The sequence below is a fragment of the Ambystoma mexicanum genome, chromosome 8, assembly GCF_040938575.1.
Source record: "Ambystoma mexicanum isolate Mex_15411 chromosome 8, UKY_AmexF1_1, whole genome shotgun sequence".
In the NCBI taxonomy this organism is placed as follows: domain Eukaryota; kingdom Metazoa; phylum Chordata; class Amphibia; order Caudata; family Ambystomatidae; genus Ambystoma; species Ambystoma mexicanum.
The window spans coordinates 170,819,412-170,834,927 of NC_090929.1; the positions used below are offsets into that span (position 1 = coordinate 170,819,412).

Consider the following 15,516-nt stretch of genomic DNA (forward strand, 5'->3'; position numbering starts at 1 on the left):
CCAGGAGCTGATTGGTGGGACAACGTCAGTCCTCTATATCTAAATATATGTTAAATGACCCTCATTGGGTAGAATATTTCCTTGGCAAAAATCACATTAACACCCCTTGTGACTAGGGGTGTTGCTAGGTCTGGAAAAGATCAATGGCTACAATAATTTTAGGACTGTCGGGACTGGGGGCTAGCTTGCTGTTTTGGTTGTAACCCCTGAACTTCGATCCGGGGCTACAACCAAAAGACCGGGGCTATAGCCCTCTCAGCCCCCCCCCCCCCAGCAATGCCACTGCTTGTGACATTACAGACCATCCCACACCGCCCTCAATTACAGTGAAAAACACTTGTTTCCTATTGGTTGGAAGTGTCCAATATACAACATAGCTTCAGATCGCAAGGGGTGAGACATTCACACAGAGTTGGCCAATGGCGTGCCCCGTGGACATCAATGTAGACACTGTTCAATGCTGCGCTCTAGGGCCCCTGAAATCCCTCTCTGCTGATTGGCTCCCCATTCCACGTCGCTTTAACCCTTACCCCAGCACTCTGCCCCCCAGATCCCTTCTCGTGTCTTGCTGCCAATTCTCCTTGTACCCCCCGGTGCCTAGCTCATTGACCTCAAAAGTATCTCTTAGAGTGACCTCGTTGTAGTTGTGTTCTCCTGGGAAACTTCAGCCATGCACAATTTCAGCACACTGTTTCTGCAGAATGCTCATAAAATACATACAGCTTGTCACACAAGGCTTGCAGCTGGCTAAGAGAAAGGCTTTCTTAACGTGGGCCTGCAAACAAAAACGGTTTCTCTACTGTTCACATATTGCTCAAAAAGCTCCCCTATACCTTCTTGCACCTCCACCCTGTGCTGGCTCTATGCAACTACCCCATACCCCGCCCAATGCACCCACCATTGTGGTCCACTATGGGACTTCTCACGCTATGCCTGCTTCTGTGTTACCTTATGCAAGCAGCACCGCGTTCAATGATGTCCCTACCCCTGTCATCACCACATCACACTTGACATCACCACATTACTTGTGCAACTGGTACGTGCACCCCCCTTGGCAGCATTGAATCTGGACCTGTACGACAGATTCTTCAATGGTGCTAAAAAAAACACCATCTCCATCTTTAAAGAGTTACCCTGGCCTTCACTCTCATATCTCATGGCATCCATCTTCTATGGTTTACTGTCCTGCATCAACAGTTGCTTCTGTCGGCATTCCCCGCAGGCGGCGGCTCTCCCATTGCTTCTGTGGCCTCTAATGTGCACATTTAACTCCTATGAAAGCTCCTGGGCGCCTCAGGCAGTTTGTGGCCAACGATCCACAGTGCTCATTTCAGGATGCTCCCTTCAACATTGCCTGAGGTTCTCCTGCACCCGAGTGCTCCCATGCCTTAATCAGGGTTCTGAAGCTCCTTTCTTGCTCCCCGGGGCTGTGCAGTGTGCTGCATGCCATCCACTCCACCGCATTGGTTCTGCCTGCTATCTCGTCCAAGCTCATTTTGCCTCTGGGTCCTTCCTGCCTGCAGGATGCCAGTACTCCCTGTGTGACTACTGTATATAGGCACAGTTCTTTTATTAATGTCAATGCTTACTGTGGCTGGTGAGGAAGGGGCATGGCACACTGTTTTTTACTCCAATAACTGGTGCAGTACAGAGTTATTCAGAGCATGCTCAGATAGTCTTTAAGGATGGATGATCGGAGGTTTTCTTGTGTGATGTGCAGATACACTGGTAGGTAGGGTCTAGGAACCAGTGTTGCAAACACCCTGGCAAAATGCATGCAGCTAGGCCTTCTCATTTCTACTAAGTCTGTTCGTTTGTGTAGGCTGCATGCTGCTGGAATCTCTGCATGCCTTTTTCCTGCAATGGCTGCATGCTGCTAGCCCCTCTGGCATTTACTGGAGATCAGCTGCTTGCAGTAAATTCGTGTTTTTTAAGTGTACACAGAGCATTTCTTAGGTACCTTGCTTTGGATGCACAGTTATTTACCTATTCTTTAAGTGGGCACTGAACAGTGCACACTGGCACATGGAGTGACCACTTGCATCAAGGCTCGTGCATTCCTCGTCTAGATTCTCCAGTCCCTGATAAGACGCCTCTCCCGTACCTCATCAATGTTGACAACACCTGAAATGGAGGACTGTAGGGAAGTGATTTTGGTGAACCCTGACTGAGCTGACACTAGGTCGCCAAAATAATCATCAGGTCCTTTAATTTTCATTTTTTAAATGAAACATGACAAATGCTTAAGAAAAGCTTATTAAAATGGAGTCTTCCTTGGTATTGCATAGACATTCTGGCAGGCCCTCTGGGACAATTGCAGCTCCTTTAAGATCACTTGAGCAGCAATGGTAAATGGACTCTTCCAGTCCCCAGTGCAGTGTTGGGTAAAGAATACTGTCTAGACTATTATAGGAACTGCTTTCCTTAAAATTAAACTTCAAAATGGACGATTTGAGTGCAGGCTTTATTTGGGACCTCCTCTACATCGGTACAATCCTACAAGATTGGAAACATCTGCTGGGTAGTGCAGAAGTTTGTTGAATGGACACACCCATCGCCAGTCTTCATTCATTATCAATTTATTTGTATTCTCTGTTGTAGAGTTTAAAGTGCTGCTAACGTACAATTGAGAATCTCAGGCATGGATAAATAATGCAGCCAACATCAGTGAAGGCCTACCCTTATGCCAAAGTCACAGTGGGAAGGCCCCAATGACAACATTATTTTGGGAAGGCCCTTATGGCAAGTTCATTGTGAGATAGTCCTTATGCCAACATTGTTGTGGGAAGACCCATATGCCAGCATTATCTTACGGAGGCCGTGTTGCATAAATGGGGAACATGGCCCTGTACTCTGGGCCCAAATGAGCTCACATCAAAGGAAGCGAAGGCATGCAGATGTTATTACCCAACATTCTACCCATAACAATGGCCAATGATACTTGCCTTCAGATGTTTGTACGGACCCGCCAGCTGCACAGAGAAGCCATGAAGTTTGCTCGGGTGACCCTGCACAGCTTCCATCATTGGGATTTGATCTTCCTTGAGTGGTGTGTGCGATTGTTCAACAGGCCCACCTGCAAAACATACCACAGACTTATCACACTTGCCGGAGCACTTACCAGCCTTGCAATTGTAAAATTGAAATTGTTCATCAAATTATCCATCAACATCATGTACAATGCAGCCTTGTTTACAGTTGAGCAAACTGTGAACACTTCACTCATTTTATTTGAGGATCTTGTGTAGTGCAGACTCTGCACTCAGTTGTTTCTAGGCACGTATCCTTATTGTGCTGTCGAGCAGCGATTGGAAAACATATCATCACTGTAGATAGGGATAAGTGCAAACTCAAAACCGCATGGCTTTCTTTAGCATAGGCTGGGGTGACCCACCAAATAGTAAAATCCAGTCGAGTGTTTCCAATGACCAAACAAAGGTGCAAAGATTGTTAATCAGAAATCATTCAACGAAAATTATTTAATCTTCATACATTATTGCTATCCTGACTGGGTTTTACGAATTAGTGTGTTGAAAAACCTAGACCTATATTTTAGCTGATTCCTGAAAGGATGCTGACAATTGACCTTGCAAGTGAGCATTTGATCGTTGGAGCAAAGGGTGACTACACAGCAACTTATTCAGAAGTAAAGAGAAGATGATCAGGGTAAGGTGTGGGAGGAGATGCAGGAATCAGTAAACTCAAGGGACCTTGGGTAATTCTGGAGTTTACAGTGGAGCATGCACAGGATACACAGAAATCGGTGCATAGAGGAGCCTTTACCGGCAGGATCTGGTATGAGCACTTCTCTGCACTCAACATGAAAGGTCTGGGGGCTACAGAGCTTCCAGTCCATTATCGGCCTTACGTGTTGAGCTCCATGAGTGCGTGGACGTGCATCCTCCTACGCGACCACCCTCTTCAGCACTTCCCTGTCCCATATCAAGGAAAGTGAAGGTCACCTAGATTGTGGGACATTTCTGAAGATTGGTCCTTTGCCTTGGTAAGTGCCACCTCCAATATCTCGTGAAGTGTAACATTTCTGTGGCTTGTGTTATGTGTCGACCACGTAAGCAGGCACGTGGTGTAAACACGAACGCCCACGATTACAAATCATGGATTGAAATTATTTCAGAGATTGTGGTAAAAAGTGCAAGATAATAGACTATGTACACTTCCAATTGTGGAATCTCAAGGATATTCTGAAACTCGTTGATGACCGATTGTTTCTATTGAACATCAACCTTAAGTCCATGTTTTTACTCCGTGAAGTCGGCTCAGAACTCTTATGAATCTAATTCCCTCTTCTGCCTTGCCCTCAGATCTTAGATTTGTGAATGGGGTGCAGAAGGAGGCATTTATTCCCAAAGGTTTAACCATGCAAGTATTTAGATGACCAAAACCATGTAATAACCCCCTCTCGTTAACAGGAAATGAAGGCAAGAGCCTGCCTACTTTAGAACCCCCCTAAACTGAACATATTAAGGAGGTCCCTGCAGAGGAGAGGGTAGCTTCCATGATAAGGCACACATCAGTGCAGGAACTATTTCTTAAAAGAAGAAAAAGCCTCAGACCGGATTGCACTCCTGTGGAGGCATGCACATAAAACAGGAGAACCTACGTGGCCCTTAGACAGAACGCCACTCGTTTCATGAGTTAGAGCCGCTTCTTGGAGGCTGGCTGATAAAGTTCTTATTTTTCTAAGAGGGTAGCGGTGCACAGCCCGACATTGATCAGCATCTATTGCATAGAGGCATCCGCATCCCACCTAACATTCTGGGAAAGTTCAGCTAATGGTCCTATGCAACCAGACAGCAGATTGTGATGTTTTACCAACATGGCAAACTGGATTTTGAAGACGTAGTGCCACAACGGAATACACATGTTTTCTTAGACTAACCCACTAAACGTACTGTTTGACCAGAGTTCACCCTAAAAAAAGGGCGGTCATTGACTTAAATCTGACAGGCTACTTTACTCATTCAGCACCACTTTTAATTGATGGAATAGTCTTCATAAAACAGAAGTATCTACTATGTGATGTTTGCTGTTCTGCCACCCTTAGTATATGTCTAAATTAAATGAATTCACATGAAACCTGCCATTAAAAGATGCGCTGCATATCGTAGCTGTGTCCCCGTTCTACATACATGCAGGTCACTCACTGTATGTAAGGATGGGACATAGGCCCCTAAAGCTTCTTTCGCAGTAGAGGATTTCAGAAGAAATATCAACTTGAAAATGAACATTGACGAATCAAAAGCTCCAATCACAGAGAAATTGACTGCGATTAGGGGCACACTCATTTGAAGGGTCCACAACTTCAATTTACTGCGGGTCTGCTCTACAGAAGATCTAAGGTAATCCCCCTGCTATTGAAATAGAACATGGCAATGAAGCAGACAAGAAGAGGCATCCTGAGGCCCAGTAATGCCTTGGAAGTAAGAGGATGGGTTTGCCAGTAAGAGGCCTCAGCAATTTACATGCCCCTCTCAGAGATATGCCTGCACACTGCAGGTACAGTTTCAAGTCCGTCTGGAGATGCACGGCCCTTCATTCCCTCTGAAGTCGATACATTGAGAACCATTTCACTGGCTAAAAATAACCATTAGCACATGGAGATCATTATTGACCTACTCTCAACCAATTAGAATGTTCTGAGTGCAGTCAATAACTACTGATATTCACTGTACTCTGATCATATTATGTTCAAAAGCAAATAGGGAAACAATGAAGCAATTTCCAGGCGCACTTTCATTTAACAACACATTTCCTCAATTGCTTTGCTGCAAAAAAGAGAGACCTAAAACATGGGGAAATGCTTTCACATTTTACATAGAGAAATTGTTTACTTTTACATGATAGTGAATGCATGTTTATGTCAAACCTGCTGCAATATAACACATTTTGCAATTTCAATAATTAAAATATGAAGACAGCTTTATTTAAATAATCCAAAATAAACACACATTTGTTTATCTACTAATTTTACTATTAAAGTAACGTTTTTACTTCACCACGAAAACTAATGACAAGTATTGCTATTACCACCATGTGCTAATACCCTTTTAGACCTCAGGATAGGTCATTAACACTTGGGATAATGACCTTTTCCCAACCCATGCCCCTCTGTGATAATGACCCCTTCCTCGGTCTGTAAGAGAACTTTGGAATGCAACAAGAAGTGCAATATAAACCAATATATTATATTTATTTGTATTATTCTCTCACCAAGCATGCTAAGGTATTATTTTCAATGTCAGAGGGAACCAAAGAGCAAAACAGTAACTGACTGTAAGATGCAGGCCTCAAGGAAAAACAGCTTTTGCAAATGCCTCTCCAGTGATGCCTGGGCTTCTTCCATGCAATTCTTTAAAAATAATATCTATTTATTGTCCCCACAACTTGCCAAGTTGATCTAAGGTAAGTGAAAGGCTCAATACACATTTTGGACCATTTGCTGCACTATAAAAGATGTTAAAGGAAAAACATCTTATGCCAAAACTAAAGCAGATGAGAGCCTCATGGAGAAAAAGTTACAATATTCTTTTATGTGGGTAAAAAATGAGACAACACTTGAACATGTATTGCAATGATCTAAATAAGTAATCAAAGAAACTATAGCTTTAGTAAGAAAAATATCATTAGTAGGTTGGATGAACTGTCTATGTTAGCGTTCATAAGTGAGATATGCAATGTAAGCAATATTTACTAATAACAAAATACATTATTGGCAATAAATAATTCAATGCCCTTTCACCAGTTTTGAACGCTTCCAATAGACGAGAGGATTCAACTTAGCATTAGCAACCTGCTGAGCAACTCTAAATGATTTACCAAATGAAGACAGAAATAGCCTGGAACTTAGGCATGAAGATGAAAGGCGACAAAGGTCATGCGCAAGAACAAGTGGGCGTGTCCAATGTATGGCACTTCACTGCTGCTGCGAATGTGTGGGAAGACATTTTCAAGATGGCCGACCAAGGCTCCCTCACCATTCGCACCATCTTTGCTTGGTCAGCGACTTTGAACACCACAAACCGGGATTGCCTCCTAGTACGACCAACTCAATTAGTGATCTCCACGCATTGTGGCCTAGAGGATTCCGATCCATGTCCACCCACAAAAAAAGAAAGAATGCAGACAAAAGAGTACAACCCTATACTCTGTGATCGAAGCACCAAGGAGTCGACAGGTCCACTTTGCGTAGCACGCAGAGAAAGCAGAGTGCCTGAAATACAAGTGGGTGGGAGCAGCACATGACACAGGGCTGTTTAGCTAGTGTTAGTTTTGCATTACGCTTTAAAAGGAATTAAGGAAGAACAGTTGGAATTTTCTCACCACTGCAGAATTACTAAAAAGATCCAGAACTTTGGGAATTTTGAAAAAGTAGTGCCTAGGAATCAGACACAACACCTAAAGACAACTTGGGAGAATAACTCCACAAAGTCACTTATCTGTAGAGAGCTACTCAAGTGCAGAACTCAGTCTCTGGACTTTGGCGGGGCTAGAACAGTAACGGGGAGGTCCGTTTTGGTTCAGTGAGGTGGGGGTGAGGTGGGAGGATCAGTGAAAGAATTGAGTGGAGAATAGTGCAAATGGTACTGATAAATGTCTTGTGATTTCTCTCCCCAACAGATCTTGTGTAGCACATAAGTCTCTTGTTTCTTATTTTATCCACTACCGCTTTCCCCTGGGGGTGGTGGGTGTGTGCACTTAGCAGGAGTATAAGGCTGCTGGGCCAGGATTGGTCACAGGGTCAACAGCGTCTGCAGAATTCATCATTTGGAAGCTGGCACTCTTAATCCTAACCATCAGGTAATCTCTAGAGTCTCATTTGCATTTTTCTCAGTTACGTACATAAATTACAAAATGACAACATAACAATGTTTCTCTTCATGACCACTGATGTGGATCTGTGGCATTAACCGTAGATATTGGTCTTACTGACAGATTGGGCTTCATGACATGTTTGGTGGTATTCTGCCGGTCAATCCGGCGGGATCCCACCAGACGGTAATACTGTTACCACCACTTGGTCTGCCAGAATTACCGTCAGATTACAAGTTGTAGTAAATGCTGGAATTCCCTATTCCATGGAGTCCCATAGAACTCTACCCCACCACCAAACGTGGGCTGTTTCAGTGCGGTAACTTGCAGTATGCGGTAATACTGGCATGTCATTCCTGCACCGGCGCACTGATAATGAGGCCCATAGACTGTGTACAGTGAGAGCAAGAGCCCTGCCTCCATTAGTTCTCTGTGATGAGATAGTAGCCCTGGCTTCCTTGGAGGGCATGTAGGTAGATGGCAAGAAAGCCTATCGAGCAAGCGATCTTAACGCCAGTTACACTACAGCTTTCATGAGTATCCACTGACAATACAAGGAGATGTAGGGAAACTGTTCAAAACTAGAATACCGTTGATATATTGCGTGTGTATTTGATACGTTTAAAGATGAATTTGTTTTAAATAATAAAAAAATGTATAACTTGACTTGTGAAGGGCAGAATGAATCAATAGAAGAGGAGAGCAATTGGAAAGGATGTTCAAAAGACTTTGCTTACTATGGATGAAAAGGTACCCAGTTAATGTACTGAAAACATTACAGAGCGGTACATTGAACATAATACCGAAAACCACCAAAAACATTAAATAAATATATAAAGGGTAGTGGGGTAAAGGGGTTAAAATGGGTCGGGTGGGGTGGCATTATAAGCGTATACAAAAAAGGGGGTTTGGGTGGGGGACCCCCAAATAAAAAAAATAATAACTCAGTGTTTGTCAGTATTTTGGACACAATTAAATGTACTGCTCTGTAATGCCGTTCGATAAAATCATATATAACTGATGAACAGGATTGCTGGGAGGTGCTGAGTAGGAGGAGCCATTCGATTAGAGTTTGGGCAGTTAGATGGGTATTTGGAAGGACATTTGGGAAACTCAGACCCTCAAATGTCCGATGTTCAGCCCGTCTTGACTTTACAACACACATTTCTTTTGTAGATTTCGCATCACACATGTAGCTTTGCACTTACCATTATACATACATGTGTACATGAACTGGGAATGGGACAACCGTGGAGCTGGCATCCATACCTCACATTCCCTGAATTTGCTCTCAAAATGTAAGCCTCATCTTGTTTCTCAGAAGCTCTCCAATGCAAGCTGGGGTTTTCATTGCACTTTTAGAGTCTAATGCAGGGGAATGCAACCTTTGGCTCAGCAGATATTTAGGACTACAACTCCCACCAGCCACCGCCAGCATTGTCAATGCAAGTTGTAGAGCAAAGCATCAGGAGAACTTTAGGTCGCAGACCCCTGGTATAATGTCAATCATGTCTGAAAACAAAATGCAACGTGAACAAAACAGGAACGTGCTTCTACCTTGTCCAAGTGCCACTGGGTCCTGAGTTTTCAGTCCTGTGAATCTGCGGTAGCCTGGGTTCGCGCCCTTTGATAAATTCTCTTCTGCCTCAGACGCTGAACCGGGGACTGATTCCTTCAGCTGGAGGCTGGAATCCTACAGAAGAGCAACACAGGCATATTCCATGTGAAAAGGAACAGGAAGCAAAACATCGAAGAGGAGGAAGAGTCTGTTTTAAACTGAGAATCTGAGGGAGTGGCAGCGGATAGGTTAGACAGGAATGTTCACCTGTTGCTGACAGACAGCAAAGAATCTGCTGATGGACTTTGGAAGGTCAGCCTACACTTATAGTCAAACCTGAAGAAAGAAGTTAGCCCAGCTTTTATTGTTCATTTGTTCTCTCACATGTATTCATGAACTCAGGATAAGAGACAAAGGGCCTCATTCCGACCCTGGAGGGTACGGGGTTAACAGCGCCGTAAAAGGTGCCGGCGCCTTTTACCCCGTACCACCTCATTACGAGGCCCCCTTGCGGGACCCAGGAAGTAACGCATGGTCAAACCAGGCATGCTTATCGGGTCCCGCGAGGGGAAGAGGGAGCAAACAACGGGCCAACTCGTAATGGCCCGTTGTTTGCTCCCTCTTTCATTCCCATTCAGCCCTATTGGGGCTGAAATGGGAATGGGGAAGGACCGGGTCGGGGTCATTGGAGGGAGGAATACCGGGCCTTCCGAACTCGGAATGGCCCGGTAATTTCTCATTCTGTGGACCCGGACGCGATTTCGGCAGCAGCCATGCCGCCAATAGCGTCATGGCTACCGCCGAGGTCGTAATGAGGGCCAAAATCTCAAACCCTAGGCGATTTTTATTTTGCATGTGTGTGAGCCCACATTTGTCAGTCGCCGTGTGTTTCCCGTGTAAAGCACTTTCTCAAGGCTAATATTAGCATTGTTTAATTTTAATATGTACACAGACATAATTGTGCCTAAGGGGGATATTTTCAGTTGAACATCGCTTCTGTTTTGTGGTTGTGCTCATCATGCAAATACGTACAAATAATATAAGATAAACGAAATGCTGCACGTCTCACCGCAGAGTAATGCTAATTTTAATGAATTTGGCCTGAGAGAAGTCATGAATGCTTACACATTTACCAGAGTATATCGTGCAATAGCGACACAGACCACAGATATGAATTATTCCATTCCAAGCACTTATGAACAAGGCTTTCCTAGTCTGGAAACCTCAACCCACTCTCCTTTCTTAATGCATATATTTGAACACTTCACATGCCTTTGCAAGCACTTCTTTCCTAAAATAACTATGATGCAAGAGTAAACGTCAAATTATGTTAGGTAGAAATCGTATTAAATAAGGCCAAAGGGTTCTGCAAACTGAGATTTTCAGGCTCTTCCCTGAGATTGACTGGGGCAAATATGAATAGATATGGCACTATTAACCAAGGCACACAATAAGCAGTGTTGCAGAGCAATTTGCTATGCAATGGTGCAGGTTTGATAATTAAATTGACACTTGTATAGCAAATCTAGCTATTTAATTTACCCTGTTCAATGAAAGCACAGCTTGCCCTGCATAGCTCTCTTGCCCTCAGGGATCTCTCCATCCTAGTTTCCTGTTCGCTGCAAGTTCAAAGGGGATAATGGAGAGGGAGTGCAGCGGTAATCATCTCCTTCACTCAAGTGCCAAAGGCATGTGTCGGAGTGCTAGGCAAGAATTATTTTTCTTTTTCAAATAATTGCTAACAAGAAGTAATTGGGATGATACTTTTATTGAGCTAACTATATGATATGATATGATGTGGCATTTTTAACGTGCCTGTACACAAGTGTTTCTAGGCGCGACAAGACAAGGAGGGAGAAGCAAAGGGAGGACAAAATAATGATCTTACTAGGCCTTGTGTCAATCAGATCGTGCAAGTGCATAGAAGAGGGAAGGGGAGAAGTGCCACGGGGGAGGGGAAAGGAAAGTGCAGTTAACTCACAAGTGCAGCCAGCGGGTGGCTCATAAGTGCAGAGAGAAGGGACTGTAGGGTTGCAGCTACAGATCTTTAAGTGCTGGGGAGCCAGAGGCAGTGCAAGGGCAACTGGACATGCAGGAGCCTGGGTCTGAGTTCAGAGGGTGACCAGGGGACCAGTGCATGGAGCAGGTGGGTGCATCAGCAGGGAAGAGGAGGAGAGAAAGCGGAAGCGAAACTGAAAGTCTTGAGTTGCTTCCGGAAGGTGGTTCTGCTCAAGTTTGAGAGAGGCAGGGAGGCTGCTCCAGAGGGAGGCCCCAGCCGAGGAGATAGATCTGCCCCCAACTCCCTGCTTGGAGAAGCGTCTGCCCTTGGAGAGTTGGAGGTGGATGAGCAGAGAGCTCAAGAAGGAAGATGTTTTGGAAGGGAAAGTTGGAGCGAGAGCGGTCCCAGGCCCCAGAAAGCCATGTGGATGATGCAGAGGGTCTTGAAGTTGATCTTTGTAGCCATGGGGAGCCATTGAACAGATTTCAGAGCTGAAGAGATACAATCCCTGGGCTTGAGGCCAAGGACAAGTCTTACAGTTCTGTTCTACATAAGTTGTAAAGGTCGAAGGGTAGAGGCAGGAAGATTTAGAAAGAAGCTGTTGCAAAGTCCATCCTAGAGAGGACCAGATCTCTGGAGATCGTGAGCTGTTGGCGGTAAGTGAGAAAAGGAAGAATACCTCTTAGGAGGTGCAGCTGATAGTTTGACTTCTTAGAGGCGGCAGAGATAGGATATGATAGGTTATTTATAACACCCTTAATACCCAGAAGTTTCTAAGTGCGGACCCGGGGATCGAACCTGTGTGGCTACGTATCGTCTTGCTTCCAAGGTGAGCACGTTGCCCTTGAGCAATTCTCTCGAGATGTGAGTAGATAAGGAGAGGGTGAAGTTGAAGATGACACCAAGGTTCTTAGCCTCGCAGGAAGAGGTCCCAGAGTTGGCATCCAGAGAGAGAGAGAGAGGAGAGGACGGAACGGGTGTCCTAAAGAGGAGGATCTCAGTCTTACTGGCATTAAGGCAGAGATCATTGGCGGCACACCATTCCTGAATTGTGGCCAGACAGTTTGGTATGAGAGAAGAAGCAGAGGTGGCTGAGGGGAGCCTGAAAGAGAGCTGGGTGTCATCCGCATAACATTGAAAATTGTAGCAGAAGGTAGTAATGGAGTGGGCAAGAGGTGCCATGTAGTGGTTGAAGAGTCAGGGAGAGAGGTTTGACCCCTGGGGAACACCACAAGTAGAGAGAGGGATATAAGAGAGGAAAGACCCCAGTTGGACCTGCGAGTGTCAGTCGGTGAGAATCGAGGGTAACCAGGCCAGGGCTTGATCAGTAATACCAAGGTTGTGGCAGAGACGATTGAGCAGGATTGCATGGTTGACCATGTCAAAATCATAGGATAGATCAAGAAGAATGAGGACAGAAGGGAGATTAGAGTCAAGATTGGAGAGCAAGTCCCATACTGCCTGGCAAAGAACAGTATGTGTTAACTTTACTTTTTTTTAAAAGGCAGTCATGCAATTCCATTCCTAAAAGTGTAAGTTGTTACATGATGCATAATTACAGTATTGCTACTGTAACACTGCATTGTCTACATGCTTTACAGAAATGTTTAGGTTAGTGTATATAAATCTTACATTGTCAACTATATTTCATTTTGTTTGAGAAGATGCATAATATTGCAGAGTAAACAGTTTTGAAAATGTGCATTATCACATAGCCAAATGCTTTTGATGGCAAACCTGGTTCTGTACCCTGATAGTTGCATACATCAGGGCAACTGGTGCACAATTCATCTGTGATCCCATACTCCTAAACATTCTGTCTCGTCACCCTGTTGCTTTATACCAGCTACCCTGAAAGCGGGATGCCCAGAAACTACAAAATTCCACCTAGTTTGCCCAGTTCTTTGGCTGCTACGCTATCCACCATGCTTAGTATTGGACTTCATTTCCTCTTACATAATGATTTAACAAAGCTAACTATGTTTACGCAAAGTAGTGATCAAGAGATCCAACCAGTCTGCAAATCTACAGATATACTGCAATACCATACACTGTAGTTAGCCCCCAGAGCTTGCTTTGCTGGCAAAACTGTTTTCAGATCCTTTATCTATTTGTGTCAATTGATGCAGGTAATCTTTTACATTTTACAGGCACTCAACCCAAGCTCGCCAAGTCTTATCGCCCACTTACATAGTCGAGTAGATTTTATGAAGGGTGAGTACCATTTGCTGGGGATGTTTGAAAAAAAATGTCATTATTTGCAGTAAATGTCAAACAAAAGTTTCACTGTGCATGGCTGATGTGGTTGTGGTGTTCCAAACAATGTGGATTTACAGAAGGTGCATTTACATTGTATGTCAGTTGCCATGGTTCGAGTGCATTTCTCTTAGGCCAAGAAGGTAAACTAAGCTACTCAATCATCAGGACTAGCAGAATTTTAACAAATTTGCAAGGTCTGACTCATTTCACTAATGTCTTACTTTAGCGTACACAAAACTGCTGCATTGTTTCTCATTTTATGTCTTGGGTACAAATAAGTTCTGGTAACATAGAGGGGCTGCTTCATGGAATTTGTGGGCCGAAAAAAACTGGGATTTGTGCGCCATTTTGCCCGCAAATCCCTGTTTAACAAATGGGGATTTGCGGGCAGAATGGTGCACAAATCCCTGTTTTTCGGCGCACAATTTCCATGAATCAGCCCCTAAAAGTATTAGTAAAACGTTGCTAATCAAATGAGTTTGTTTGCTAATCAAGAACATTTTAATTAGCAAACTGTGCTAATCAATTTTTGAAAACGAATTTCTTTACTTTTAAATACATTTTAATTATTGTGAATTTTATCAAAACAAGATCATTAATTAATTTTCATCAAGCAATTGATAGGTGTGCACCATGGTGTTGTCAAGCATGTTCATGATGGTGAAATGTGTTTTCTTACTGTGCGTTGCTGTTTGTGCTCTTCCTCTGGTATTTGCAGGATTTTCTCATCCAGTGCAGCAGGTTTCAGGGTCTCCTCCATGTCCACCAAAACGCGATGCTCTTCAGGTATTTCTGAAATAAACGTGAACAGAGTGTGAAGTCTGTGCATCTCCAAACTTTCACTGCGGTTAAAAATTATGGACGGTTTTACAGAAACTTTGCACAAGGGAAATTAGCACCAGTGCAAAGAATTGGCCAACTGTAAAAACATGAATCTTGAATGCATTTTTGTATAAGGGCAATGATTGTACTAGTTCTTTTCCCCTTTGTGGTGAGCTAGAAGAACTTCTCATCCTTTATTATGAGGAGCCAAGCCACAGGAGTGTGGTTTGCTGCAGTTGCTACCTGATGTGGTACCATAGGGTGCATGGAGCGACAGGCACCAATCATGAAGGAGAATTAAGCTGTGAACTGTCAACAAACTCAAACTGTGACAGAGAAAAAAACAGTGAACTTTCAGTGAAATTCCCATACATGCATTTCCGAAGCCAAGGCATATTTTGGAATGTTCTTGAAAATGCGCAACCAGCTGCAACTGTTTGCTCAAGGGGCATGGGCAGCTGCAGAGAACCTCAGAGCCACGTGCCTGCTCACAGATAGTCCCAAGATGGTGCTGTTGGCACAGCATATACTTAAAGGATCTCAAACATCTACAGCCCTGAAAAGGGCTGCTGATGGAGAGACCAATCGCAGGCTAGCTTAGAAATACATCCACAGGCCTTGGGATATAAACGAGGCTGGGAAAAGCCATTTAATGGTGTAGGCTGAGTGGAAGCAGGCACGCTACTCAACGCTCCCCAGATACCCGAGGAGAACGCCATCGCGGTCAGACTCCAGGATGATGACCTGAAAGATTCTGACTCTCAGGGCAATTTTACTCCTGAGATTCTATCAGGACATAACCACCTGGGGACATCCAATGATCAAAGGGGCAATGAGCATGATCCTTCTTTTATAGCAGAGGTACTCAATGAATTGAGCCCAAAATCAGAGTCACTTGTAGAGTTGCAAAACCTGGACATCTTGGACACCACAAACCTACCCATCTTAGAGAGTGTACTGGGTCCGCTTGCGACATACCAGGCAGCCGTAAAGAGGAGGCATACAAAATTCCTGCGACAATTAAAACATCATCAACAATTTGCTCTGC

At 44.1% G+C, this 15,516-nt stretch overlaps 1 protein-coding gene across 1 annotated transcript in view; it reads right to left on the reverse strand.

The window, feature by feature from the left end:
* Positions 1–2,915: 2,915 nt before the first annotated feature.
* The window catches only part of CCDC187 (coiled-coil domain containing 187), a 335,108-nt gene continuing 322,507 nt past the window's right edge, over positions 2,916–15,516 (reverse strand). Inside the window, exons 26-28 of the mRNA XM_069609090.1 lie at positions 14,326–14,438; positions 9,388–9,523; positions 2,916–3,076 (exon numbers count right to left, since the gene is read on the reverse strand). Of these exons, the coding sequence (XP_069465191.1) occupies positions 2,916–3,076; positions 9,388–9,523; positions 14,326–14,438 (410 nt within the window). The remainder of the gene's footprint in view (positions 3,077–9,387; positions 9,524–14,325; positions 14,439–15,516) is intronic.